Below are 27,122 nucleotides of genomic sequence, written 5' to 3' on the forward strand. Positions count from 1 at the left end.
TTATTTAGATTTATTCTTAGGTATCCTACTGTTTTTGGTGCAATTGTAAATGGGATAGATTCCCTGATACCTTTTTCTGCTGTTTTGTTACTGGTATATAGAAAGGCAACAGATTTCTACACATTATTTTATAATCTGCGACTTTGCTGAATTCATGTATGAGTTGTAACGTTGTGTGTGTGTGTGTGTGTGTGTGTGTGTGTGTGTGTGTGTGGTGGAGTCTTTCAGATTTTCTACATAGAGTATCACGTCCTCTGCAAATAGTGAAAGTTTGATTTCTTCCTTGCCAATTTGGATACCTTTTATTTCTTTTTATTTTCTGATTGCTGAGGCTATTACTTCCTTGCCAGTTTGAATACCTTTTATTTTTTGTTGTTGTTGCTGTCTGATTGCTGAGGCTACAATTTCCAATACTTTGTTAAATAGTAATGGTGAAACTGGACATCCTTGTCCATTTTCTGGGAAACACCCCGTTTTTCCCCATTGAGAATGATGCTGTGGGTCTTTCATATATGGCCTTTATGATGTTGAGGTATGTCTTAGCTGCTCCTTTGTTGAGGGATTTTATCAGAAATTGTCAAATGCTTGATTTTGTCAAGTGCTTTTTCTGCATCTATTGACAGGATCATATGGTTTTTATCCTTTCCTTTATTAATATAGGGTATCAAGGGTATCACATTGATTTGCAAATATTGAATACCGCCTGCAGTCCAGGAATAAATCCCACTTGATCATGGTAAATAATTCTTTTAATGTACTGTTGAATTCAGTGTTAGTATTTTAGTGAGAATTTTTGTATCTTCATCAGTCATATTGGCCTGTAATTTTCCTTTTTAGTGGGATCTTTCTCTGGTTTTGGAGTCAAAGTAAGGCTGGCTTAGCTGGGTGTGTTCAGAAGTTTTCCTTCCATTTCTATTTTTTGGAACAGTTTGTAAAGGATAGGTATTAATTTTCTTTAGATATCTGGTAAATTCTTCTGGGAATCCATCCAGCCCTAGCCTTTTGTTGAGAAATTTTTTTATTACTGATTCAATTTCTTTTCTGGTTCTGGGCCTATTCAATTTTCCTGTTTCTTCCTGTTTCAGTTTTGGTAGTTTGTACATTTCTGTGAAGTTATCCAGTTCTAGGTTACCCAGTTTGTTAGCATATGATCTTTCATACTATTCTGTTTGTATTTCTGTGGTGTTGGTTGTGACCTCTCCTCTCATTCATGGTTTTATCTTTTTGAGTCATTTTTCTTTTTGATAAGTCTAGACAGAGATTTGAAGAACCAGCTCTTAGCTTCCGTGAGCCATTCTGGGCCTTTTTGTTTGTTTCTATATATCACTTTCAATCTGCAGGTGTCTTTAGGTCTAAAATGAGTCTCTTGTAGGAGCATATAGATGGGTCGTCTTCTTCTTTTTTATTTTTAATCCATTCTGATACCCAGTGTCTTTTGATTGATACATTCAATCCATTTACATTCAGAGTGATTATTGAGAGTTATGAATTTAGTGTCATTGTGTTACCAGTAGAGTTGGGGTTTCTAGTGATGTTCTGTGGTCCTTTATAGTCTTTGTTGCTTTTGATCTTTTTTCTTTTTTTTTTTTTTTTTTTCCCATTCAGAGTGTCCCCCTTAAAATTTCTTGCAGGGCTGGGTTGGTGGTTAGGAACTCCTTTCGTTGTTGTCTGGAAAACTCTGCCTTTCCTTCTCTTCTGAATGACAGCCTTGCTGGATAAAGAATTATTGGCTGCATATTTGTCCATTTATGTCCTTCCACTCCATTCTGGCCTACCAGTTCCTGTGGACAGATCCCTATGAACATGATCTATCTTGCCTTATAAGTTAAAGACCTTTCTTCTCTTGCTGCTTTTAGAATTCTTTCCTTGTCTGTGTATTTTGTGAATTCGACTATGATATGCTTTGATGATGGCTGGCTTTTGAATTTAATAGGAATTATCTGTAATTCTTGGATTTTGATGTCTGTGTCCTTCCCCAGATGAGACATTTTCAGCTATAATTTGTTCACATAAGCCTTCTGACCCTTTATCTCTCTCTTGATCTTCTGGGACTCCTATGATACAAATGTTATTATGTTTTAATAAGTTGCTGAGTTCCCTAAGTCTGCCTTCATGGTCCATTACTTTTCTTTACCTCTCCTTTCCAGCTTCATTATTTTTCATAATTTGATTTTCTGTATCAATGACTCACTCCTCTGCTTCATCCATCTTCCTTTTATGGCCTCCATTTGTGTTTGCATTTCAGTTATAGCATTTTAAATTTTGACCTGACTAGACTTTTTTTTTTTTTTTTTGTCTTGGCAATAAGGGATTCTCTAGTGTCTTCTATGCTTTCTTCAAGTTGAGTTATTTTCTTTATAATTGTTTTAAATTCGAGTTCAGATGTCTTACATATATATATATATATATATATATATATATATATATATATATATATTGATTAAATCCCTGGCTGTGAGTTCTTCTCGTGTTCTTTCTTTTCGGGTAAATTCTTCCAGCTTGTCATTTTGTCCAGAACAGAAAAGAAGAAAGAGAAAAAAAGAATAGTAATAATTAATAAAATAAAAAAAAAAAGAAAAAGAAGACAAAAACCTAGATCATGGGCGTGTTTTATTCTACTTGTGAAAAGAATCTAGATCCCAAAATAAAAAAACAAAATGAAAGTATACAAAAAAAGTATATATATTAAACTAAGAATTAAGGGGTGTCTTGGGTGGCTTGGTTGGTTAAGTGTTTGCCTTCTGCTTAGGTCCTGGGAGTGGGCCCCACATTGGGCTCCCTGTTCAGCAGTGAGTCTGCTTCTTCCTCTCCCTTGTGTGCACTCTCTCACTCTCTCTCTCAAATAAAATCTCAAGAAAAATAAGAATGAAAATAAAAAATAAAAGCAGGAATTGGAAGATACAAGAAAATGAAAAAATAAATGTAAAAAGGCAGCTCAAGCCCCTTCCCCCTGGAGCTGAAGCTCTGCAACTCTCCATGATCAGTAAGTACAGTGGGACCTAGTAGACGGTGCCATCCTCTGGGGGCAGGACGAGGTGTAGGGCTTCCCGCCTCCGCTCTGTGGCGCTGTTTTGCTGCCTGAAGACTTTGAGCACTGATGGGCGGGATGCAGCTGGTGGTGCCCTGCTCTGTAGCCTCGGAGATGAAAGTCCAGGCCCCTGCTCTTCAGGGAGCCCTCCCAGAAGAGCAAGCAGCCCCCCTAGATGTGACCCCATTTCCATCTGAACCCTGGTTCCCGTATCCAATCCCTTTCATCTCAGGCATGTGAGCCAGTTTCCAAAGTCTAAATTGCAAGGACTCACTGTGGACCCTCGTCCGGGGTGGGGGGGGGGGTGCCCTTAGGTCCCAGGAAAGCGGTGGCACAAGCACCTATAGCAGAAAGTGGGCGCCAGGACCTGCTGCTCTCTGCCAGCTCCCCGGCTCCTGTGTCTGCAGCAGCACCGCACCTTGGCACCACCCCTTCTTCCAGCGACCCAGGGGATCTCAGACCACCTTGTCACTCCTGGGATTCCGCCCTCGCTCTGCCACCCGAGCACCTTCAAGCCAGGAGTGTCTCCACAGTGGCAGATTTCCAAAAGTTCGGATTTTGCCCCTACTGCTTCTAACACTTTGCAGGAGCCTCAGCGGGCAGGCTCCCTCCCTGCGCTGCACCCACAGCTGCACCTCCACCAACCAACCTCTGTACCTCCTGCCTTCCAAAAGGGCATTTCTTTGCTGCTTGTGGACTTGCAGTTTTTGTTCTCTCAGACCTTTGATTGAGTTCTTGGGTGTTCAGAATGATTTGAGAACTATCTCGCTGTGTTCCAGGGAGGAAGCAAGCTCAGGGTCCTCCTGTTTCTCTGCCATCTTAACTCCTCCTCCAGTTAACTAATAAATTCTTGATGTATTATTGAAAGTACCCTGTCCAGTGCCCTAACACTCCTTCCTACACACTAGTAACATAATTTATGCTTGGTGTATTGCAGATTTTCATGCTTATTCAGCTTCCATCTTCTTGAGGTAGATGTTTACACCATTTATTTTAACCTTTAATCAAATACTTAAGATAAAATTTTCTGTGAATATTGCTTTAAGTTTGTACCATTGGTACTTTTATATATTAAAAATTGTTCATAATGTACATTTAAAAAATTGTTAATTTTATTTAAGAGAAGCTTTCCATTTAATTTTCAGTTGGCATTACATGTCTTCTGTGGTTGTCGTTATTTTCCGGTCTTATTTTATTGTATATAGGGACTTTGCGGATTCCTTTTTTAAAAACGTGAGGTTTTGGGATCCCTGGGTGGCGCAGCGGTTTAGCGCCTGCCTTTGGCCCAGGGCGCGATCCTGGAGACCCGGGATCGAATCCCACATCGGGCTCCCAGTGCATGGAGCCTGCTTCTCCCTCTGCCTGTGTCTCTGCCTCTCTCTCTCTCTCTGTGTGTGTGACTAATAAATAAATAAAAATTAAAAAAAAAATAAAAATAAAAACGTGAGGTTTTCCTTTATCCTTGCACATACCTTTTGTATGCAGGGGACCATGTGTTCTATAAAGGTATGATGCTTTCATATATAAAATTTATAGTAATTATAAACGTCATTCTATTTTCACTTTTCTGAATAGCTTTGGATGTTAAAGATTATGAAAGGTTGGATTTGAAAGCTTTTTCATTTATAGTATTAATTTGAAAGACAGATTTGGTTTTATACTTACATCATATTTAAAGCTTATACTGGTACTCCGTGCCTTTGCTTTCCAATTTGTGTATTGCTAAAAAGGTAAGATGCAAGAAGGCAAGACTATTTTGTTTATGCTACCTTGTAAACTATCTCCCTAGCACCTGGAATGGCCCATCACTGGTGTTGGGATTCTAGGAAGCTCACTTAATAACATCATTTTTCCAGATCGCAGTTCTGAAAGGGAAGGAAAGACAAGTGAATTGGTATAGATATCAGTCATTTTTTCATAGTACGGATCCTTTTTTGACCTTGGCACAGAGACTGTGTTAAGTTAAATTATTAACTGTTAGTTAAATTATTGCTAATTCATCTATGAGTTATATACTTACAGATTTTCTCTAAATGCATCTCTTGTGCTAGTTGAGGAAGAATTCACTTGGTTATAAGATTAAGGGTCACAGTTGGTTTCTCTGAAGATTTTGTAGGCTTTCTCCATGATCACATTTTGTACAGTGAATATTGTCTCATATCTCACCTGAGTTTTTATAATGATCCTCAAATCATTCTTCATCTTTGAATTATAGACTCTTTGGGGGTAGTTTTGTTTTGTATTGCTTTATATATGTTTTTCTAAACTGGGTTTCCACAAACTCACAAATTCCTTTTTGTATTAATACTTCTTTATTATTGTTATACAATTTCCTTTGTAATCTTTACCAGTAACATGGATTTTCTAGGTTGTGGGCTTATCTTTCACAGCTTTCAATAGTTATTACTTAATCCTCTTTTCTTTTGCTCATTTTAAGCCTGTCAGCAACATTGAGTGATTTTTAGCAGTATCTCTTTTCCTCTCTTGTACCTCTTGTACCTCCCAATGTGGTCTCTTTTAGATGGTTTTTATATTATTTTTGGAAGTTCTGAGGCTTTGCCAAGTTGTTTTCCCTTCTTTCTATGTAATTGCTTTCATCCTTTTGATTCTGCTTTGAAGTCCTATTTTTAAGGTTTTTAATAATTTGTTGTCTGTCCATTACTAAAAGTATTGGATAATTTTTAAAGTTTTTCTCCAAGGCAAAGGATTCTTTGAATATTAATATTCAATTACTTTTTCACTCCTACCTTTTCCTTTTACTGTTATTTTCTTCATGCCATTTTCATCGAATTGAATTCTCCTTAAACCCCATGAATTTATGGTGATAATTTGCAGAGAAATACGTGTCAGGGTCGTGCTATAGCAAGAACTCTTGCTGACTCAAAATAATGACTGTTTAACACAGGACTTTTGGAAAGTTTGTGGGCCTAGTTGGGATTTTCCATAATTTAAGAATTATCAGCTGAGAAGCTACTTTTTATTTGTGGTTTGCATCCACTCATGACCTTCTTTGGTTCCTACCACTTGAAACCATGGATAAAACAATGATACCTAGATAAAGTCTTCCTTCCCACTCATAGGAATTTCCTGTTTCATATGTGTGGGGTTCCCTGGATATCTGTATATTTCCTTTGAAGAACAATTCTAAAGATTAAACATAATTTTACATTTCAATCCAAATTTACCTTGAAGGCAAAACCTAACATAAATCCCATGGCCAGTGCAGTAGTAGTTTCCCTAGATTCTCCTCTCTCCTTGGATTCTCCCATATGTTCTGGATAATCAGCTGGTAAACCATATTTATAGAGTATCTTTTGGGCGTTGTGAAATGTTTTGGATATTGGCTACCTGTCCCCAGTTATCAGATCCTTGCATTAAAATGTGGTTTTTCTTTCAGATCTAAATCAAAGCTCTCTCCTCTCTACTGGGTGACTCATAGGAAAATAAAAGGATACAGTGCCCAGAATCCAGCTGTCACCTCTCCTGACATTTAAACAACTCTCCAGTTCCTCAGACCTCTCAACTCCTCCAAGAACACAAAAGATTCAATTTTTTCATCACAGTACATGCATACAGTGGGCAAAAAGCAAAGCTTGGTAATCACCTTGGCATTGCCTAGCTCTGTGATGCTGAAGACATTCTCATTTCTATGCATTACAGAAGAGATTCAGACTTCCAGGTATGGACCAACGTTCTCGCTATTCTGAAGGGCAAGTACCTCAAAGCTCAGGGAGGAAGCAGGTGAGGGGTATAAAGCCAGAGGGACCAGTTCAAGTGCCCTAAAAAGAAAAATACTGGTATAAGAGCTGAGGGTACAGTTGGAGCAGGGTATCCACCCACTTTCTGGCCTTGTAGCCATGGAGGAAGGTAGGAAGGGGTCAGAGGGGAAATAGCTTTCGTTAGTTTTGGAGATGAATATCAGTTTTCTTCCTCTGCAGAGTTTGTAAGCTTTGGAAGATGCTAGTTGAGCATTCTGCACTATGGAGACATGTACCTGACACCTTACAGGGTATGTATAGACTCTATTCTGGAAAATGTTTGAGAGTATCTGCTTTATATAGCAGTTCTTACACAGAACCTATTCTGAGCTCCTCAGAGGGTGTATATATGATGGCTCAGTGGAGCTCTGATATTGTTCATGAGCCCTGAATATCAAATCAAGTTGAAGGTGGTTGATTTTAGTCCTTTGATCATCAGAAACGTTTGGCTGTTGGAGAGAGAGGTCCCTGTTTTAAGGCATATCTTGTGATACGTGGGATCAGGGTTCCAGTCATTGAGTGTGGGATGCTACTAAGCTGAGGCATAAATAGTTCTGAAATCATTCCAGCTTTAATTAAGTTGAGAAGATGTGCTCCCATCTGACTAAACTGTAATTCCATGTTGCATATTTGAGGAAACTCCCAGTCACCAAACTCCCCTGATTCCCGACATATCTGAAACTATACAACTCTAAAATTTCGAAGTCATGGATCTTTGAGGAAAGTGACTTCTCTTCATTATTCTTCCAACACAACCTTGGCTTGGACCCTGTTCCTGCCCTCAGTGACAGGTAGGTGGTGACTTTATCCAGGCCGAAGGCTCTGCATTTCTTTCCTGGAAGTGGTAGACATTTCCTTAAGTGTCAGATGAGGGGCTCATGATGGTCCTCTCAGAAGTTGATGGATTTCAGAACCTAAAACTGGTGAACTCCTTCTCAGCAGATGGATTCCTAAGGGCAGTAGTCCAGCATCTTCAGAAGCTTTAGAAACTCAGTATGAGAGCGAATCGTCACAACTCAAGTATTGTCTCAATTAGAAAGGATGAATTCACTGCAGCCATTGGAGCCAAATATTCTTCCCACCGCTGAAGACTTCAATTCTACTTCATATACCTTCTGTTTGCTTCAGATGTCCAGACCCCAAACCCTCAAGCCCCTGGCATTCCATACCCCTGTGTCAGAAGAGAAGATGCCAAGAGCCTTCTTCAGGAAGTTCTGCTCCACTCTGTGGTTTCCTTCAGTTCCAGCCCAAATTCATCCACTGAGGGGTAGAAGTAAAGCCACAAAATGACTCAGTCCCATTTCTTACCACCCTTACTTACATACCCTGCATCCTTCTTATCCTTTCTCTTCTTGCCAAATGGTTACCCTCCAGGGTTCCTATTTTTCAGAGGCATTCAGAACCATGAGAAGATATAACTCATCATAAACTGTGGTCAGGGAAACAGGCTTTTGAGCCAGATAAATATGAGCCAGTAGTTCAAACAATGCATTATATGCTCTCTGGGTTTTCAGGTCACGTGAATCCTATCCGAGTTGGTTTCCTAAGAGGAAGAGTGAAGATGATAATGGCAAACTTGTAGGGGCTTCTGAATAAATGGCAAGAAGTAAATACCTATCACCTAATATGTGATCAATATGATGATGTATTTAGGCAGATAGTTTCTTAGATCACCATGAGTTATCCATAGACTTTGTAAAGAGCAAGGATGGAAGATGTAACTGAGTTCATGAGAATCCTTAGGCTTATAGTCTTGGAATGGACATCTCTGCTGGAATGGGAGTTCTCAGTTAGGGACCACAGCGCTTTTTCATGTTAAAAACACTTTTCAAACAAATGTGTATGGTTTAGAAATCATAAAGCATGTTATTTTTAAGATAATGTTTTCCATGGAGGCAAGAAACCACATTCTGTGGTCCTGTTGGAGTCAGTGGCCTCTGTGCAGTAGTTAATGGACCTCTGAAACAAAGTCTAGATTTATACCATTTCCTGATTTCCTTGTATACTCTGTCAAAATTCAAGCTATCAAGGGCTTATCATCCAGTTTACAAAACTCTTGGATATTTTATAAGCAACTCTTAGAAGCCAGTGCATGCCAGGTCAAGCATAACTACTGGAGGGACTGAAGGAATGTATTAAAATTAGTAACTCTCGGGATGCCTGGGTGGCTCAGCGGTTAAGTGTCTGCCTTCGGGTCAGGGAGTGATCCTGGAATCCTAGGATCGGGATTGAGTCCCACATCAGGCTCCCTGCATGGAGCCTGCTTCTCCCTCTGCCATATGTCTCTACCTCTCTCTCTCTCTCTCTCTCTCATGAATAAATAAAATCTTAAAAAAAAATAAAATTAGTAACTCTCCTTTGTTGCCCCAGGGTAGGAGTATTGTGTGAGGTGGATTCAGCACATTTAAAGTTCATAGAATTTTGCCTGGTGTACATTAAAGCTCCAGTTAAGATTTATTGGTTGGTAAACTTCCCAAGTGACTTGAAATATCTGGAATATGTGAGGGCTGATGCCCTCAATTTTCTTAATGTGTATATATGTGTGTATATATACAGTGTATATATGTGTGTACACACATACACATACATATATATATATTAAAGTATATTAAACTATTAAGGAATAACTGTAGCAGTAATATTGGTACAATAACTTATTTATTGAAATAACAGCAAGAACAAAATTCACATCTACTTAATTTAACCAGGGAAATTTGCTTTTCATAGAACTAACAGCCACAAAAGAACAGCATACCAATACTGATTTATGTTTTAAGTTTGGTTTTAGTAAAATTGTTTTTAAAAGTTATATTTGTATTGAGCTCTCTAGAGAATGTTCAAGCTTTTATATTTTATTTTCTATAGAAAATGCTTTCAAGAGGAAAAGTCATCACTGTGTAATAATAAATCCTTAAATATTTCTGAATCTAAGAACAAAGCCCAAGATTTCCATGGTAAAACATTCAGGAGAATGTGCTCATGTTTTTCCAGCATTCCCTCTATAGCTGTCCCAGGTAGAACTGCCTCATCATTTGTACAGAGGCAGCTCCACAGAACAGGGGGATAGGAGTCTCCAATCACACTGTTGTATGACAGGGGACTGTCTGTGAATGTCAGAGAATTCATCAGCCTGTGCTGAAGCAAGATACCTCCACCGATTGCCTAACCACTTTCTGAGGATCCCTTGATTGACACCAGCCCTAGGACAGCTCTAGATCCCAGGAAGACCTCTGACCTTAAGTCCCTTAAGGTGTGTTCTGTAGAGGTTGATACTTAAATCAGTTTGCACACCAAATCCAATTCCATTGAATTAGAGGGAGGGAAAAAAAACAACCCACAACCCCCAAATTCTCAAAAGAGGACTTGATCCCAGCTCAGAGGGGATCCTTGGATCCTGAACCTGCACTCTGGAGGCCCTCATTGTTAAACTATTGGGATTATAGTACAGAAAGTAGTTCCTTTCCTTTGTGTTTAGAAAGGGTAGTGTTGCTTCTGGTAGAAAGGTGAGCAAGAATAGTGCCATCAGAGCACTAAGGTTTGGCCCTGCATTGATATATCTAAAACAGAGGGCTTTGTTTATATGGTAAATTACTCTTTCACTGCTTTTTTACATTCACTGAGTCTCTCTGTATGCCATACCATTTAAGGGGACTCTAGTACAGTGATGAACCAAGACAGGTGTTACTCTTGCTCTCCTAAGTTCACACAGCTACGGGGGTGGGGCAGTCAAGCTACCAGTTGCAGGGAGGTATCCTAAGTGTCCTGCTGGGAAAATGGGGAGGTTTGGCACCAACATTAGATTAAATGGTCAGGGAAGGTGATATGATATGTAAACAGATTCTTAAAGAGTACAGAAGTTTGAGAATGCCAAGTTGGGGGTGGGAGGGAGGGTCTAGTAGAAGGACTGTGCACAGGCCAGACAGTACAGCAACTGGCACACGGCCCACAAATAAGGCAAGTCCATAACATATGATTTTAGTTCAACCAAGGAGGAGTGAGTGATACTGAGGTGGTGAATCTGGCCATGTCTGATGGGGACCTGAGCCCATATTAAGAATTTGTCTTGAGCTTATTAGCTAGTCTGTCACACTTTTCCAGGGTTCTACTCCACATCACAATCCTGGCATACTTGTCAAAAATGCAGACTCCTGGTGTCCATCCCAGACCAAAAGGAAGGACTGCTTGCTGGGTCATCTTTCTGATTTCCACATTCTCCAGGGGATTCACCCCGTGAGGACTGTAACAGGTGTGAGTCAGGAGCCCCCATAAGTTTGGTGCTGATGTTGACCTATTGTCTTCCTTACTGTAGTGCTGTGGCTATTTTCTTTAATTGTGGCCAAATATTGTATCCTGGAAATGTCAGCACTTTTAGTGTAGAATATAAGGTAACTTTTTTTAACTGCTTCCTCTGTGTTAACAGTTCACTGTTATTTACTGGGTTATATGTCTACAGAAGATCCATTTATCAAAAAGACTATGAAAGACAGACACACATGTAAAACAACAGATTTATGCCAAACCCTCTGACCCTCATACTTCTGCCTCCTTAGCTGCAGTTTGCCTTTATTGCCCTAGATATAAGTAATGACAACAGTGATTCAAGTGTGAAAACTATACTCATGAACCCATTTTTGCCACTCCACAGTCCGATGAAGGAGTCAGGGCCATCTCTCAATTTGTACATCACCCAGCATATAGGGGAGCCTGGCTGGGGCCCCAGCAGGCTGAGACCAGAGCCTTGGCCCTTGACCTCTGAATCATATGGCTCCAAGAGGACCTTGTTCAACATTATTTTGGCCTTAGGGCACCACCATTTGATGATAATAATGATGGCAGCAATGATGATAGGATGACAATGCTTTCTAAATCAAATGCTTGTATTTAAAGTATACTGAATTATTTCAAAAACAATTTGTTCTTTTATATCTCCATTTATCTTAAGATATGTCCTAATTCTTTGAAAATTTTATTTTCAAAAACAAAGCACATCCTATTTATAGAGAAACCAGTAATGAAACTACATTTTTATTCTAGGAAGCCTTACTATTTTGAAGCTTGTAAGGTTTTACCGGCCTTCAGCATCATTCAGCTAAGTCTGATGAAAAGACCTATGCTAAATTGTTTTTCTATTTCTTGCTAGTAAAATGTACACACTCTAGATACCTGAGTATATATTTTAAGTATAAATGTTTCTATTTATTTGGAGTCACCCTGATGCTTACAGTCTGAGGTATCAGATTACAAGTCATCTGAAAAATAAAGAGCAGGAGGGGTGCCTGGGTGGCTCACTCAGCTAAGGGACTAACCCCTGATTCCAGCTCAGGTCCTGATCTCAGTGCCATGAAATTGAGCTCTGTGTCAGGCTCTGTGCTTAGCATGGGATCCTCTTGGGCCTCTCTCTCCCTCTCCTCCTTCCCCGCTCCCCTGTTTGCTTGCTCACTGAAATAAAAAATAAAATATAAAATAAATAAAATGAAATGAAATGAAATGAAATAATAAATAAAATATAAAATAAAATAAAGTAAAATAAATAAAATAAAATAATAAACTGAAAAAAATAGGATAGACCTCTTGCTTTAGCTTTTCTTTTTCTTTTTCTTTCTTTTTTTTTTTTTTTTTTGAAGACTTTATTTGACAGAGAAAGTACAAGCAGGGGGAGCAGGAGAGGGAGAAGTGGACTCCCTGCTGAGCAGGGAGCCTGATGTGGGGCTCCATCCCAGGACCCTGGGATCATAACCCGAGCAGAAGGGTGACGCTTAACTGACTGAGCCACCCAGGTGCCCCTTGCTTTAGCGTCTCTCCAGTGTTTCTCATAACAACCAAAGTCCACCATTAAATGGTGAGGCCTCTTGGAAAAGAGATGAAAGTTGCTTTTGAGACCTCTGAAAGGATGAAGAATTAAAGGATATAATATATCAAAGAAACAACTAGATCAATGAAGCACAATAGGGAGCTCAGAAGTATACCCACACAAATACGGATACTTAAGGGCAAAAGTAATAAAATATTTTCAACAATGAGGGGGGCAGGTAACAACTGGAAATACATATACAAAACAAAATTGAATCTAGACACAGACCTTATACTCCTAAAAAATTAACTAAAAATACATAACAAATCTAGACTATAAAACTCTTAGAAGAAAACATCTAGGTGACCTTGAGTTTAGCAATGACTTTTTAGCTGCAACACCAAAGGCAAGATCATCAAAGAAGTAACTGATAAGCTGACCTTGATTAAAATTAAAAACCTATGCTTTGTAAAAAATACTGTCAAGAAAATGAGAAGACAAGCCACAAGCTGAGAGAAAATATTTGCAAAACACCCATCTGATAAAGGACTTATTCATAATATGTAAAATATTTTAAAACTCAACAATAAGACCAGCTGCATTAAAAAATGGGCAAGACATCTGAACAACCAGCTCACCAAAGAAGATACACAGATATAAAAGAATCATGAAAATATGCTCAACATCATGCGTCATCAGGGAAATACACAAAAATAAAAAATGAGATACCATTAGAATGGGGAAAATCCAAAATACTGAGAGTGCCAAATGCTGGTAAGAATGTAAAGCATCAGGAACTCTAACCACTGCTGGTTGGAATGTAAACTGGTACAGCCACTTTGGAAGATTGTTTGGAAGGTTTTTACAAAATTAAACCTGTTCTTACCATGTGGTCTAGCAATCACACTTCTTGCTATTTATCCGCATGAGTTGAATACATATGTCCACATGAAAACCTGCATGTGAATATTTTATAGCAGCTTTATTCATAATTGCCAAGATGTGGAATCAACCAAAATGTCCTTCAGGGGGTGATGAATAAATAAACCATCCAAACGATGGTATATTACTCAGTGGTAAAAAGAAATGAGCTATCAGACCACTGAAAACACATGGAGGAGCCTTAACTGCCTGTTACTAAGTAGAAGAAGCCAATCTGAAAATTACATATTATGTGACATTAACTATGACGCCAGGAAAACAATCAGTGGTGGCCAGGGGTTGAGGGGGTAGGCAGAGATGAATAGGTAGAGCAGAGGATTTTTTGGTCAATTTTGAAAATACTCTGCTGATACCATAACAGTGGATACATGTCATCATACATTTTCTAAAGCCACTACAAGGTGTAGGTAGCATCATGAGTAAACGCTAACATAAACTAAGGACTTGGGGGAGATAATGATGTAGCAATGAAAGTTCATCAGTTGTAGTAAGTGTACCACTCTGGTGTGGGACTGAGAGGGGAGGCCGTTCTTTGTGGAGACAGGAGGTCTATAGGAACTGTCTGTATTTTCTGCTCAGTTTGTGATGAACCTAAAACGACTCTAAAAAGTATCATTAGAGAAGAAGAAAGCGCATCATCTGTTTTCCTTAATTGCATCTCTGATTTACTTAATTAGAAAAGATTTTTTAAGGCTTGCCTCAATTAGGTTTATATTGACTGGCATCCAGATTGACCAGAGTGTGTTTTGTGTGTGACTAATGAGGTTATCAACTACTTATAAAGATAGATCACTATCAGAAGGGTGATTTATCTGGAGTGAGAAAGAAACTCTGAGGTCCTTTGTGTGGTGGCCTCATCTTCAAAGAGTTGGCTTCCTTAGCTTTTCCATCTATTTGGGTGTGGGTAAGTACTGGGTAGAATTTTTAACAGGAAAGACAGACTCCTGCATCTCAGGGAGGAATTTATAATCAGAAAGTGATGGTGTATCTGGCTGCAGGCACATGGGGCAGGTTTCCTTACTGTGGACATAGAATTTCTCTGTATTTATCATTCAAATGTAATGGTCACAAGGAAACTTGCTGAAATCTACCATTCATGGGTAGATTTTTCTGCATTTAAACCATTGAAATGACAGCACAAATAAATAAATAACCAATTCCGTGACTAGCCTGAAAGGATGTAATTCTATTTAAGTCAAGGCAGAGAGCAAGAGAAACACATACTTTGGTTGGAGTTTAATAAAGTATATCTGTAATGGAGATTTAAACTGGAACTGGAGTAGAAGGAAGATGGGGTGGGAAGTTTGTGGATGGGGGTGGAAACAAAGAATGATAATAATGCCCGGGTTAAAAATAATAGCATTGTGCTTGTTGGTTTGGTAAAGGCATTTAAAATATCAATACTCGGAGCCAACCATTGACTAAGATTCAGACAAAGGAATAATTTCTGTAGTTGGAGGAATGGAGTCACTGTCCTGAGAAACACTTCATTTTAGGTGTAAGTTTGCAAGCAGAAATATCACTAAGAAATGGAAATCCACACAAGAAACTGGATACTTTCAATTTAGAGACAGCAATAGTATAAACTGGAGCAACTGAAGAAATGTGTGAGCCTGCCAGAATATGGTATAAAAAAGAAAAGGAGCTCCCACTAAGTCTTGAGATACTCCAATAGGATTGAGGAATTTTTTGCAGAGGACGTGGGAGAAGGAATGATTATGGAGGGAAGAAGTTCTGAAAAGGAGGTCAAGGTTTAACCTCTCTGTGTTTCCATGTAAGGATTTATTTCTGGAGAGACCATTAGTGATGTTAACAGTATGTATTTATAAAATAATCAGTGGTGGCCACTGTAGGTCAAAGGCAGAGGAGGATGTGAGCAAAGGACTACTGCACTTCTGGTTTGAATTTGAAGGGAGGAACTTAGGAATTTGAAGGCCAGGAACTGGGGATAAAATAGATCCTGAGGAAATTTGTGCTTCAAGTTACAAGAGATATAATGAACTTAAATGATGCAGGAGATTGATTGTGGAAAGATGGACAGGTTTTTGGGAAAGGAGATTTAATTTATAAATAGTAATACAGTTCTCAACAAAACAGGAGAGAAATGAATTCACTTGGGAGACTCTGGATTGAGAGGTAGAATGACTTCTATTTGATGGGAGAAAAGGAGGAACCAATGGATATGAATGTAGGAGTATCTAGATATTATATGATGAAAAAATGAGTTAGTCTGTCACCTTATGTAATTCATCTCTCTCATAGACTGAATTTTGTGTTCTCAAAAGTCAAATGTTGAAGTCTCAACCCTTAGCGTGTATTTGGAGGCTGGGCCTTAAAACATAACTAAGGTGAGGTCATTAGGGTGGGCCCTAATCCAGTTTGACTAGTGTCTTTGCAAGAAGAGAGAATTAATGGCAGACACATGCAGGGGGGTTGCCATCTACAAGCTAAGTGGGGAGACCTTAGAAGAAACCAGCACTGGCGACATCTTCCTCTCATATCCAGTGGCCAGAATTGTGAGAATATACGTTTCTGTTGGTTAAGCCCCTCAGTGAGTGGAACTTTGTTATAATAGCTTGGCAAACTAACACAGTATGTGTAGTAGGGAATTATCTTGTCATTTGAAAGATGAAAATATGTAGATGCAAAGGGCATGGAGAAGATTTGAAATATTTATGGAGCGTGAAGGTACGATTTAGAGCTGCTAGACACATTTGGTAGCAGTTCTGTTTTTAGACAGGGATCAACTTCTTAGCCATGTGTGCCAAATGCAGTCACAGAAAAGGCAGGTACATGGAGTCACCTGCTGTTGAGATCTTGATGGGGAAATGTGGTTAACAGTCCAGGGAACATAAAAAGTGCTGGTTCTGGTAAGTGCCTGTTGAAATGAGTAAGTGTGGATTAAACTGGGCAGGAAAAATGAAGAGGAGGAAAGCCTGATGTTTGAAAATTGGTCAGTATATAGAGCTTTCCATGTACAGAAAACTGAGTATGGGGTATAATTTCTGTGAAAAACTTAAAGGAGAAGAAGTTGTAATAATAGTAGGGCTTCTGATTAAGACAGACATGCTGGGATATTCCAGGTAAAACCTAGGTGTAGTGTTTAATTTTAAGCTTAAGGAATTTGAGCATGGGAGATAGGCGGAGCAAAATTAAAATACAGATAGGTCATTTTCTATGTAACTTGGTTATTAAAAATTTTTGAACCACTTTTGTTCATTTGTTAAACTGGTAAATAAAATCACCAGATTTATTGTGAGGATTAAATAAATGAATACATGTAAATATCCACACAGTCACATTTGATACAAATGTCTTTTTTTCCTTTTTCTGGACCTCAGGTACAAATGGGTGAGTTAATCCTACTTTTGTTTATGACCCATTATCATCATTTTCCCATGAAATACATTTAACTATTGGTATTTTAGGGGAGAATTTACAGTTTATAAATGCTTTATCACTGTGTGTCTCACACACATTTGTGTGTATATATGTAAATTTGCATGTACATATACATATGTGTTTGTGTATAATGAAATGCAGGGTTAGTGCAGGTTATAAAGATTAATATATAACAGGATTTCAAGGACTTCAGTTACCACTTTACTAAAATAATCTAGAGCAACTAGATTTCTTCCTGAACCACAGCCATTCTGAATTATCTGGCTGTTGTTGAAACATAGCAAGTTTTATATGAAACTTGTTCATTTCTGAAGAATACCAGAGATGGTTTCAAGGTTCTTGGATATTTTAATGAGTAATAGAGGATAGTAAGTGACAGGAATATTATGATTCATATACTCCTGAACATTATGATGCAGGGGATTTTTAAGGACTAGACTTGCAGAATGAGTGCCACCAATCCCTTCAAATGGAATAAATCCTTGAATTGCTTAACCTTATCATAAAACAGAGTTTTTAGTTTTTTGGCATCTAAGTCCATAGGGGACAGATCTGAGAATTGAGGGAGAGCAGGAAAGGAGTGTGGCTCCAGAAGGCTGTGGATGCTGGGGAACCACTGCTTGGATATGAGAAGGAAATCTGAGAACATCCACAGTATTTACCTACAGATGGAAACTAAAATCAACATGTGACATGAGTCTGGGATTTCTATGCTTTGGAATCAGGGAGGGAATTAAAACTGGGTACTGTGGGCTGATTAACCTATTTAATTCAATACCTTCAATGTTCTTACTCATAAAATATGTTTATTTGTATGTTTTTTATTAGCAACTATAGGCCTAGTCTTCTTTTGACCATGGAAGAGGAAGCGAGTCCTCTGCATTTCTTGTAAACTGCACTGCATGTTTGTTGGTTAGGCTGGAAGTCACATCTAGTGAAGGTCTGGGGCTTCATGACAAGTAAGACGGAAATTGTGCATAGGACTGGAATCTCATGGCATCTCTCTCCATCCTCAGCTTTGCCTGCTTAGTGCTCGGACTGTTTGTGAGTGAAAAAACAGAGAAAGCCACCTGACAACTGAGTTACTGACAATGCAGCCATTGGTGAGTAGCCTCTTTCTGTTGAAATAACACCCTAGTGCCATCAGATGGGGGAGTTTTTCCTATTGGCCTGAATGTTCAAGCGCAGTCAGGAAGTCTTCTGGGATTTAAGCTCCAGTGAGATGTCTGTCCCCAGGACTCTGGAATGGTTATAATGAGTCAGGAACTCCTCAATAACTAATAACCTTCCTAATATCACATTAATTTATCCCTAATTTTAAGCTTCCATTAAGCTTATGTATTTACAGAAAAGAAGTTGTTTGCCTTCTCTCAGTCCATATCCTTATTGGGAAATAATTCACCCATTAATCATGGTGTTGGCTCTAATGGTCCTTTCACAGAGGGCTGTGGTGAACAGATGAGCGAGGCGAACACTGGTCCAGTAGGGAGGGGCATTCCCGTGTTACAGGTGCTGGGTAAGGGCTGTGGAGTATTGAAGGGAGCACAAGAGAAGTTGAGACCACAGAACACATGAGAAATCATTTATATTTTTTCCATTTTAAAGTTTTGATAGAATAAATTTGCACTTTTAAAAAATTCTTTAAAAGATAACTAAATTTTCATTATCATTCTTACCCCCCAGTCATACGTTTTACCTTTTTGTAATTAACCTTCTTTTCATATTTGATAACTCCAATTACTGTATAGGGAATATTAACTCCATAATTGTGGTTATATATTCAGAAGGACATATAATAAAATTGAAGATCCTGTAGAAACCTTTTAAGAACTACATAAACCAAAACAAGTCAAGAGACTTCTGTTCCCTGTAGCAAAAGAAGGAGACAGGTAATAACTGGTATTTTAAAGTCCCAGAGAAAAGTAGGAGTTGGTGTCCTCATAACACGGAATAGTCATGCTAGGGCTGCTCTCATTACAGCCATCTCAGAGTTTCCTGGCCTGTGCTGCTGAACCTTCTGTTCTGACCTTATACCTTGTGAATACCTGAGTCTGCAGAGTTGAGCAACCCTACACTGTATATACCAAGTTTTGTATGAAACTTGTTCATTTCTGAAGAATGTTAGACATGGTTTCAACGTTCTTGGGAAGGAACAGACAAATGGCTTGTATTTAATACATGTTTACTTTGATAGGAAGAACTGCATGCATTAGTTCATCAGGTCTTTCAGTACTCCTAATAGGTTATTAAAGGTTCATCTACAGGAATGGTGTCATGGTTTAAAAATGGCAAGTCATGGTTGTTATTTGCCTGATGACGAGTCTGTAAAGTTACTTGAAATTAATCAGAAAGGGAGTTTTAGTTATGAATTTTCAAATGCCAATTTTATAATCACATGTCTGAAATCAGAATTAACCAGTTTTTGTTTTAGACTTTCTTTTTATTTTATGTATTTATCTTGTAAGTAGGCCCCACAGCCAACATGGGGCCTAAAACTCATGACCCAGAGATTAGGAGTTACATATTCTACTGACTGAGCCAGCCAGGTGCCCCCATAATTAATCTGTTGTCAAAAAAAAATTACAGGTTATATTATATCACACTTCATGTGATATTCCCTTATAATAAAGTTTTATTAATTCAGACTGTATCTCTGTGATGTATCTAAAAGGCAGATGCCAGTTTAGCACTGAGAATGAATTGACAGGAACCCCAGATTCAGTTTGGTCTTTCTACAAACCTAGCTCCTCCACCCTCTTCCTCAGTGCTGTTATCTTAACCCTCCTACACTGGACATTGGTAGGGAATGCTTTGTCTAAAACAGAATATCCATGATGTTTTAGGAATCAGTGACATTTGAAGATGTAGCTATAGACTTCTCCAAGGAAGAGTGGGCCCTGTTGGACATGTCCCAGCGAAAGCTATTCAGAGATGTAATGCTGGAAAATATACGTCATCTGGTCTCTCTGGGTGAGTCTGCCAACATGTATGCATATACGGATGGGTGGGTGGGCCGGCAGGTAGCCAGTTAACAAGTATCTGGAACAACTTCTGCATACCCACTCCACTCTAGCCTGAACCTTTCATAGACCTTACCTGAAAGAAGTTGTTTCTTTATATTTTACTACATCTAGCTTGTCACCCCATTAGAATATAATTTTAACCACAATTCAATGTCTTTGTTGCTACTCAGTCTCTTACACTCAGAGCAGAACTGGGAACTCAATAATAAAATGATTAAACATTTTCTGAATTATTATTCTGCTCTAGTTGCTATGCCAAGGGTTGAAACCAGACTAGTGACAATAACAGAACTTTGATTATTCTTGTAGAGCTTATTTGGTGTCTCTTAGAAAGTAATATTCAGCCCACTATGGAGAAATTTAATTTCTCCATTTCTGAAAAGACTAAGGATTCTGCATTATGTCTGTGAATTTGGGCTTAGACATCGGCATCCAGAGGTCCTCACTATTTGGGATACACTATGTGTATCAGTTTTTTCCATTCAAGCTATTGTTCCCTGTACTGAACTTCAGTATTTTCCTTATTCCTCCTCAGTACCCTGTCCTGGGCTTGATGATTATAGTTTTTGTGAGGAAGAGGACTTTTCTTAGTGCAGAATTTAAAAATCCCTGTACCTTTTTTCAATGAACAGGGTATCAGCATTGCAAATCAGATGTAGTTTTCCAGTTGGAGCAAGGAGAAGAGCTGTGGAGTGAAGGAACTGGATTTCTCCAAGGCCAGAGTCCAGGTGAGCAGCAGGGGCCTGTGCTTCAGTATGAGGAAGTATCTACTTGGTAGTATGCTCTTGGAAATATCAACTGATGATTTTGTCAAATGAGTGATATTTTCTAAAATTTAGAGGATGGACACTGGGGCAAAATTATTCAGATGTTGTCATTATTCCTTGCATGTGTCAATGATGATTCATGTTTCCTCTCGCCAATGTCTCTTTGGCTTTAGGAAAAGCATAGTCATGTACTTAATGAAGTTAAACTTTCAGGCAGTAACTCCTGCCCTAGTATTCTCCTTTGAAGGTTTCCCTTCTCTTTCCCTTCTCTTTCCTTAACTTACCTTCGTTATAATATTGTCATAATTCAATCCTGAAAATCTTTGTCAATTAGGATTCCTAGAATATTCCTTCATTTGATATATTTACTCTATCAAAGTGCCAATTTTTAAAACATACTCATGTGGGTCTAGGTGCTTTTCAACATTTCATTCCCCTAATGCCATTCTAAATATTTGTTTGTTTTTTTCCAATTATCTTAGGCAGAGAAAGTGCCCTTAAAGAACAAGAAATGGTAGCCACACAACATATCAGCAGAAAGGACACATCTACAATCATACCAGCAGTAAGTTTCATGGGTAGTAACCCTGGTCATCCAAATGAAAAACCTAGAAATAGGATGTTAGTAATTGAGCACAACAGCGGCACTAAATGGCTGAGCCACCCAGGCTGCCTAACCTATATCTTAAAAGTAAAAGACAACTGCATAAACACTGATTATATGCCTAGTCTTTGAAACATATTGAAGTCTTCAAAATTAATCTTTAAGCTCTGTAGTTCGAATGCTACAAAAGATAAAAATCTTTATGTAGCGGGGACAGACACATCATGTGTATGCAAGTAATATGGGGGAAGATTTCAATTGGAGACTATCACTGAATGATAATTTAGGATTCCTATGTAGACAAATGAACATATGGATATATAGGCCAAGCTTTAACAACCTTTCATCTCTTTCCCAAAAGCAGAAATCTCATACTCCAGAGGATCCCTTTGAATACAGTAATTTGGAAGAAGATTTTACTCATAGCTTCATGTTGACTCAACATTTATTAACTCACACAGAAAAGACACCTTTTATCAGTAAACAGTGTCCAAAATCTCTTAGTGACCAGTCATACCTTAATCACCATAAGCAAATTCACACTAGAGGTAAATCGTGTGAGTGCCACCTGTGTGGAAAAGCCTTTAGTAATTGCTCGAGCCTTAGAAGACACGAGATGACTCACACTGGAGAGAAACCGTATGAATGCCATATCTGTGGGAATGCCTTTATTCAAAGCTCTGACCTTAGAAAACACAATCTAACTCACACTGGAGAGAAACCATATGAATGTCATCTGTGTGGAAAAGCCTTCAGCCAGTCCTCCAACCTCAGACAGCACGAGAGAACACACACTGGAGAGCAACCATACGAATGTCATCTGTGTGGGAAAGCCTTCAGTAAATGTTCTGCCCTTCGACGCCATGAGAGAACTCACACTGGAGAAAAACCTTACGAATGTCATCTATGTGGGAAATCCTTCAGTCAGTGTTCTGCTCTGAGACGACATGAGGGAACCCACAATGGAGAGAAAATTATGAATGCCTTCAGTAAATATTCCGACCTTAGGTAACATGATATTATAAGCCTAAGGAATGTGGAAGAGACTTTAACCATAGCTTTAACACTTAAACACACCAGAGGACTTGCACATTGAAGAAATTGTCTGTAATCAGTGTAGAAGATCCTTCAGTCATTCTTACTCATTTGACATACGCAAACTTACACAGAAGAAATCCCTTTACGTGTGACATTTATGCAGCAAAAGCATCCATCAGTGGTCTGACCATAGGTAACATGAGAGAACTCACTCTGTCAATATAAGGAATGGAGAGGTCTTCAGCACCAGCTCTCACCTTTAAACACACTATTGGGCCTGCACGGGGGAGAACCCCTAGATCTATAATCACTGTGAACAGTATGCCACCAGCACCAGGTGTAGTGTACACAGAAAACCCCAGTGAAGTCTGAATAAACACTAACACAGGATGTAAGGATGAATATTCTTGAGGAATAACCATTCATACTGTGGTGAAAAATCCTCAGAAACCCTTTATTCATAAAGAAGCACTTGGGGCTGTACAAATCACTCAGTGTCAGTGATCACTTATTTCTCAGCCAATACTGAAGTTCTTATATGAAGAGATGGCAGTTGTGAAATCACTGTAGAGAATTCACATTAGAAAACCAATTCTAGGGAAGAATCTCTAAAATTAGAGCCTCTAACTTTCAATTTAGCCAACAATTCAAGATTTTGAGAAAAATAACTATTCATGGGGAAAATGTGGCATATAAATGCAAAAAAAAAGTGATTCAAGCATATTGAATACAGAATTTTATAAGAAATAAAACGTTTTCAATACATTATTACTTGTAAATATTTAAACAATAAACCCTACTGCTGATAAATCTGTTGCTGAGGTTCTAGTTTTTTCTATACAGTTGTAAACACATGGGTTTGAGCCTGCATTCCTTGGTACGTGGATTAGAGATGCAACAAGACTCTGAGTCTCCCCTTTCTCCAATAGCCCTTTCCACGCAGCTCAGCTCCCTCACTCCAATTTCACAACAACATTAGTAGGGTCCTTCTGCACCCGGGTGTTGGTACAACAGAGACCTCCCCCGCAACTGACAGGTTTCTCACTGTGCTATGACCCTCCTTGCAGGACCATGAGGCCAGTATCCCAGACATCTTGGTGTATATCATGAGGTTGTCTCCAGCCCTACTGGACCCCTGGGCAACTTTGGTCTTCCCAGACCAAGAACATTACTTGGAGTTTTTCCATGGAGGTTCTGTGGGGGCAGAAGTTCATCCCACAATCACATCTTAAATCTTAAGTGATTCCTGAATCACACACCTACCTGGTCCCCAAAAAGAGCCTCTGCTGTGCACCCCCATAGCAGTCCTGCAAAGAAAATTCTAGAATGATAAAATCCCCTCACCTATCAGAAACCATATAAGCCCTTATCATTAACCTAATGTAGTCTTCTCCAAACAAAATGAAAATTCTCAAAAAGGTAGTCTTCCTGGTTTTGGTCCCAGGGTATGGAAATGGATTACTCTTCACCAAATCCCAATACCGGACCTAGACCTCAAGGAAAGATGTTCTCTAGAGACAACTTGGCTAATTCGTTCTCTTCCCAAACTGGCACAATCCCAGGATCTTAGCCTGAGGCCAATTAAATGAGCACATCTCTGGGTGGAACTGATATTTAACGAAAATATCCACAGTGATTCCACTGTGTAGCCAGGGTAAGTCAAGTCATGTGTGAGGACAATGAGCAATCAATATCCAGCGTCTTGGCGCCCTGGCTCGAGAGGCAGGCTCTGTGATCAGTCAGGGACACAGGGAGGTGTGAACAAGGGTATAAGGGAACATATGAGTGATTAGAAGTTCAGACCCTGGGAAAAACACCATGGGTTCTAATTTTCACTGTCACAAGCCGATGAGATGTCATTACTGAACCTTTTTGTGACTCATTTTCCTTAGTTCTAAAATGGAAGTAGGCTTAGTGCCTTCATCATAACTCTTACAATGAAGAGTTTTTTTCATTTTTTTAAATCCCCCCCCAAAAAAATTCTGAAAATGAGTGGCACTGCATACACCAAGCTGTTATTACAGGTAATAGGTACTTTGTGTTTACAAGTAGTATTTTACAAATTAACTTGAGATGTGAATATACCACTCTGTCTTATTTTTACATTGAAATATTTCACAATCATCCTTAAAAATATAACCAGGATGTATTATAATATGTATTCTGCTTACAATATGTAATTTACTCCCATGCTACAGTTGGTTTCATGTAGACTCCTGGGCCTCAACTAAACTTGAGACCCATCTGATAGCTCAGCCAGAAATCATACCCTCTGCTTCAGTGTGTCTCTAGGACTGAGGGGGCTGGTCCTGGAGCCTGCTGGGGGTGGGGTCTGTGCTAGTACCGTAGCCCCTAAGATTGATGTAGAACCCCCTTCTCAGAAGAGGCCCTGTCCCAGGGGGGTTCATCTCCACCGACCCAGGGATGTGAATGTGCTGGGCAGTTGTACTGAGATCAAGGGATTTTACAACAGATAAAGGAAAATTCTAGGACTACAAGGGGACAGAATCACAACTAGCTTTGTTTGGGTGGCACACTGACAACATACCTGTACAGGGAAGTCCACACAAGTTGACTCCTTCCAGAGGCAACATCTAAATGAAGTCTCTGTCACAGATGGGGAGTCTCTGGGTCAGAAGTACAGGGGGAGAGGGGGTTGGCTGGCAGCAGCTTGGAGACTTGTATACAGTCTATAGTTTACATTTATGGCTAACACTGTGTGCAATGTCAGGGTATGCACAGCACGCAGGCCATAAACAGTTAAATATCTGCTAATTCGAGCTGTTTAAAACAATTCAGTGTAAAAATTTGAGTTTGGCACTGGCAGGCTTTTAAGGCCTGGTCTGTAAAGATTAAGGCCTAGTCTGCTGTAAAGAAGTAAAAAATACAAAGTAAAAATACTTCGGTTCATTTATCAACTACTTGATAATTTCAATAGACTTTTCTTCATATTCCTTGGTTATTTCCTTAATCTGCTCAGATCCAATGTTGCAATCTTATTTTTCATTTCAGTTGTACTCTTCAGTTCCAGAATTTCTATATGATTCCATTTTATAATTTCTATCTCTTTACCAAAACTCTCCATTTGGTGAAACACTGTTCTTCTGGTTTCCTAAAATTATTTAGCATCACTGAGATGCTAGTTTTTTTAATTTTTTAAAAGATTTTATTTATTTATTCATGAGAGACACAGAGAGAAAGAGGCAGAGACACAGGCAGAGGGAGAAGCAGGCTCCATGCAGGGAGCCCGACATGGGACTTGATCCCGGGTCTCCAGCCAGGACCAGGCCCTGGGCTGAAGGCAGCACTTAAAACGCTGGGCCACCCGGCTGCCCAAGACACTAGTTTTAAAGCCTTTGTCTAGTAAGTCCAATGTCTGTGCTTCCTCAGAGACCATGTCCTTCAATTTTCATTTCCCAAGAATGGGGTGTACTTTCTTGTTTCTTTATACAGCTCATCATTTTTTGTTGAATACTGGATATTTTAAATATTATATTGTGCCTCTGGAAATCAGATCCTCCTGCCTCCCCAGAGTTTGTTGCTACGTTATGAGGGCTGTCCTTGTTGAGTGACATTTCTCAGCTGTTTGTAATGGCTCTTTGTTGTGTGTGGCCCTGAAGTCTCTTCTGTTAGCCTAGTGGTCGGTCACCTTGTGATTTCAGAGAGAGCTCCTTAAATGCCGGGAGACAAACCACCACAAAGCACTCTGCTAGTCACTGCAGACGCCCCTGCGCCGGCGCTCTGCTCCACAGGGCGCAGGCAGGGAGTTAACTGTCTTCCTTCCCTTGCTGTTGCTCTGGTGCTGAAGGCAAACTCATGTGGTCCTCTCAAGGGTTTTCTAAGAATATGTCCAGCCACGGACATCAGCATGGCCCTTGGATTGCCCAGTGCACAGGAGATTTTCAGTGTCCTTCATCCCTTGATTATGTCCCAGCATCTTCCTTCCCAGGTGTTTCGGTCTGCCTGCCTCTGGCCTCCCTGGTTGGCCCCTTGCCCAGACAGGTGTGGCTAGCATGTTCACTGACATGCTCTTGGCAGTGTCACCCAGGAGCTCCTAAAAGCTCTGGGGCAGTTGAAACAAAGGAAAGACCCTGAGTCTGCACCTCTTGGAGCCTCTGAGGTCAGAACACACAACCACAATTCTCTGCGAACAATGTAAGTGTTACACGGGCACGAACACGCTGCACCTGCACCAGAACTGGGCCAGGGTCACGGCTTCCACAAAGCTGGGGAGTGTGGCATGGTAGGTTGGTAGGCAAAACACCGCGGTGCTGTTTACTGAAATTAAGTAGCTCTTTTTTTCATTAAGCATACCCCCAGTTATCTAAACTATCTATAGCTCATTCTCCAACTTATTCTTGCGATTTTTGTTTTCCTAGTTCAGTTCTGTTTTTTCTCTCATTTGAAGATTTTGACTTAAAACTCTTTTAAAAAGCTCCCTGCTCAGTGGGGAACCTGCTTCTCCTACTGCTCTGCCTACTTGTCCTCACTCTCTCTTTCTATGTCAAATAAATAAATAATTGAAAAAATAAATAAAAATAATTAGATCATGTCCAGTTTTTTCTTTTGTATCAGTAAATAATTCTTCTATTTTCTGACATTTCATATTTTGATTGTTTATATGAATATACCTTATAATCTAATGCATTTGTTTATAATGAATGACTTTTACTATATGATAGTTTTGCTCTTACAGATTCCAGTCATTCCAAGTTACTTAGCCCCTTCCTACCTCTACCTACATTTTTAATGAAACTATTCTGTAACAT

At 39.3% G+C, this 27,122-nt stretch overlaps 1 protein-coding gene across 8 annotated transcripts in view; it reads left to right on the top strand.

The window, feature by feature from the left end:
- Positions 1-23,163, top strand: part of LOC112932839 (uncharacterized) — a 28,200-nt gene extending 5,037 nt beyond the window's left edge. Inside the window, exons 2-9 of one of the 8 annotated variants that reach the window (XM_072763900.1) lie at positions 6,426-6,707; positions 6,967-7,037; positions 7,422-7,577; positions 17,938-18,024; positions 19,765-19,891; positions 20,577-20,672; positions 21,194-21,276; positions 21,680-23,163. In XM_072763900.1, coding sequence (XP_072620001.1) covers positions 18,013-18,024; positions 19,765-19,891; positions 20,577-20,672; positions 21,194-21,276; positions 21,680-22,327 — 966 coding nt within the window. In that variant the 5' untranslated portion in view covers positions 6,426-6,707; positions 6,967-7,037; positions 7,422-7,577; positions 17,938-18,012 and the 3' untranslated portion in view covers positions 22,328-23,163. Of the gene's footprint in view, positions 1-6,425; positions 6,708-6,966; positions 7,038-7,421; positions 7,578-17,749; positions 18,025-19,764; positions 19,892-20,576; positions 20,673-21,193; positions 21,277-21,676 lie in introns of those variants that run through there. The other 7 variants (XM_026015803.2, XM_072763899.1, XM_026015802.2 and 4 more) reach the window with 7 other exon arrangements.
- Positions 23,164-27,122: the final 3,959 nt, after the last annotated feature.

The sequence above is a fragment of the Vulpes vulpes genome, chromosome 7, assembly GCF_048418805.1.
Source record: "Vulpes vulpes isolate BD-2025 chromosome 7, VulVul3, whole genome shotgun sequence".
NCBI classification, from domain to species: domain Eukaryota; kingdom Metazoa; phylum Chordata; class Mammalia; order Carnivora; family Canidae; genus Vulpes; species Vulpes vulpes.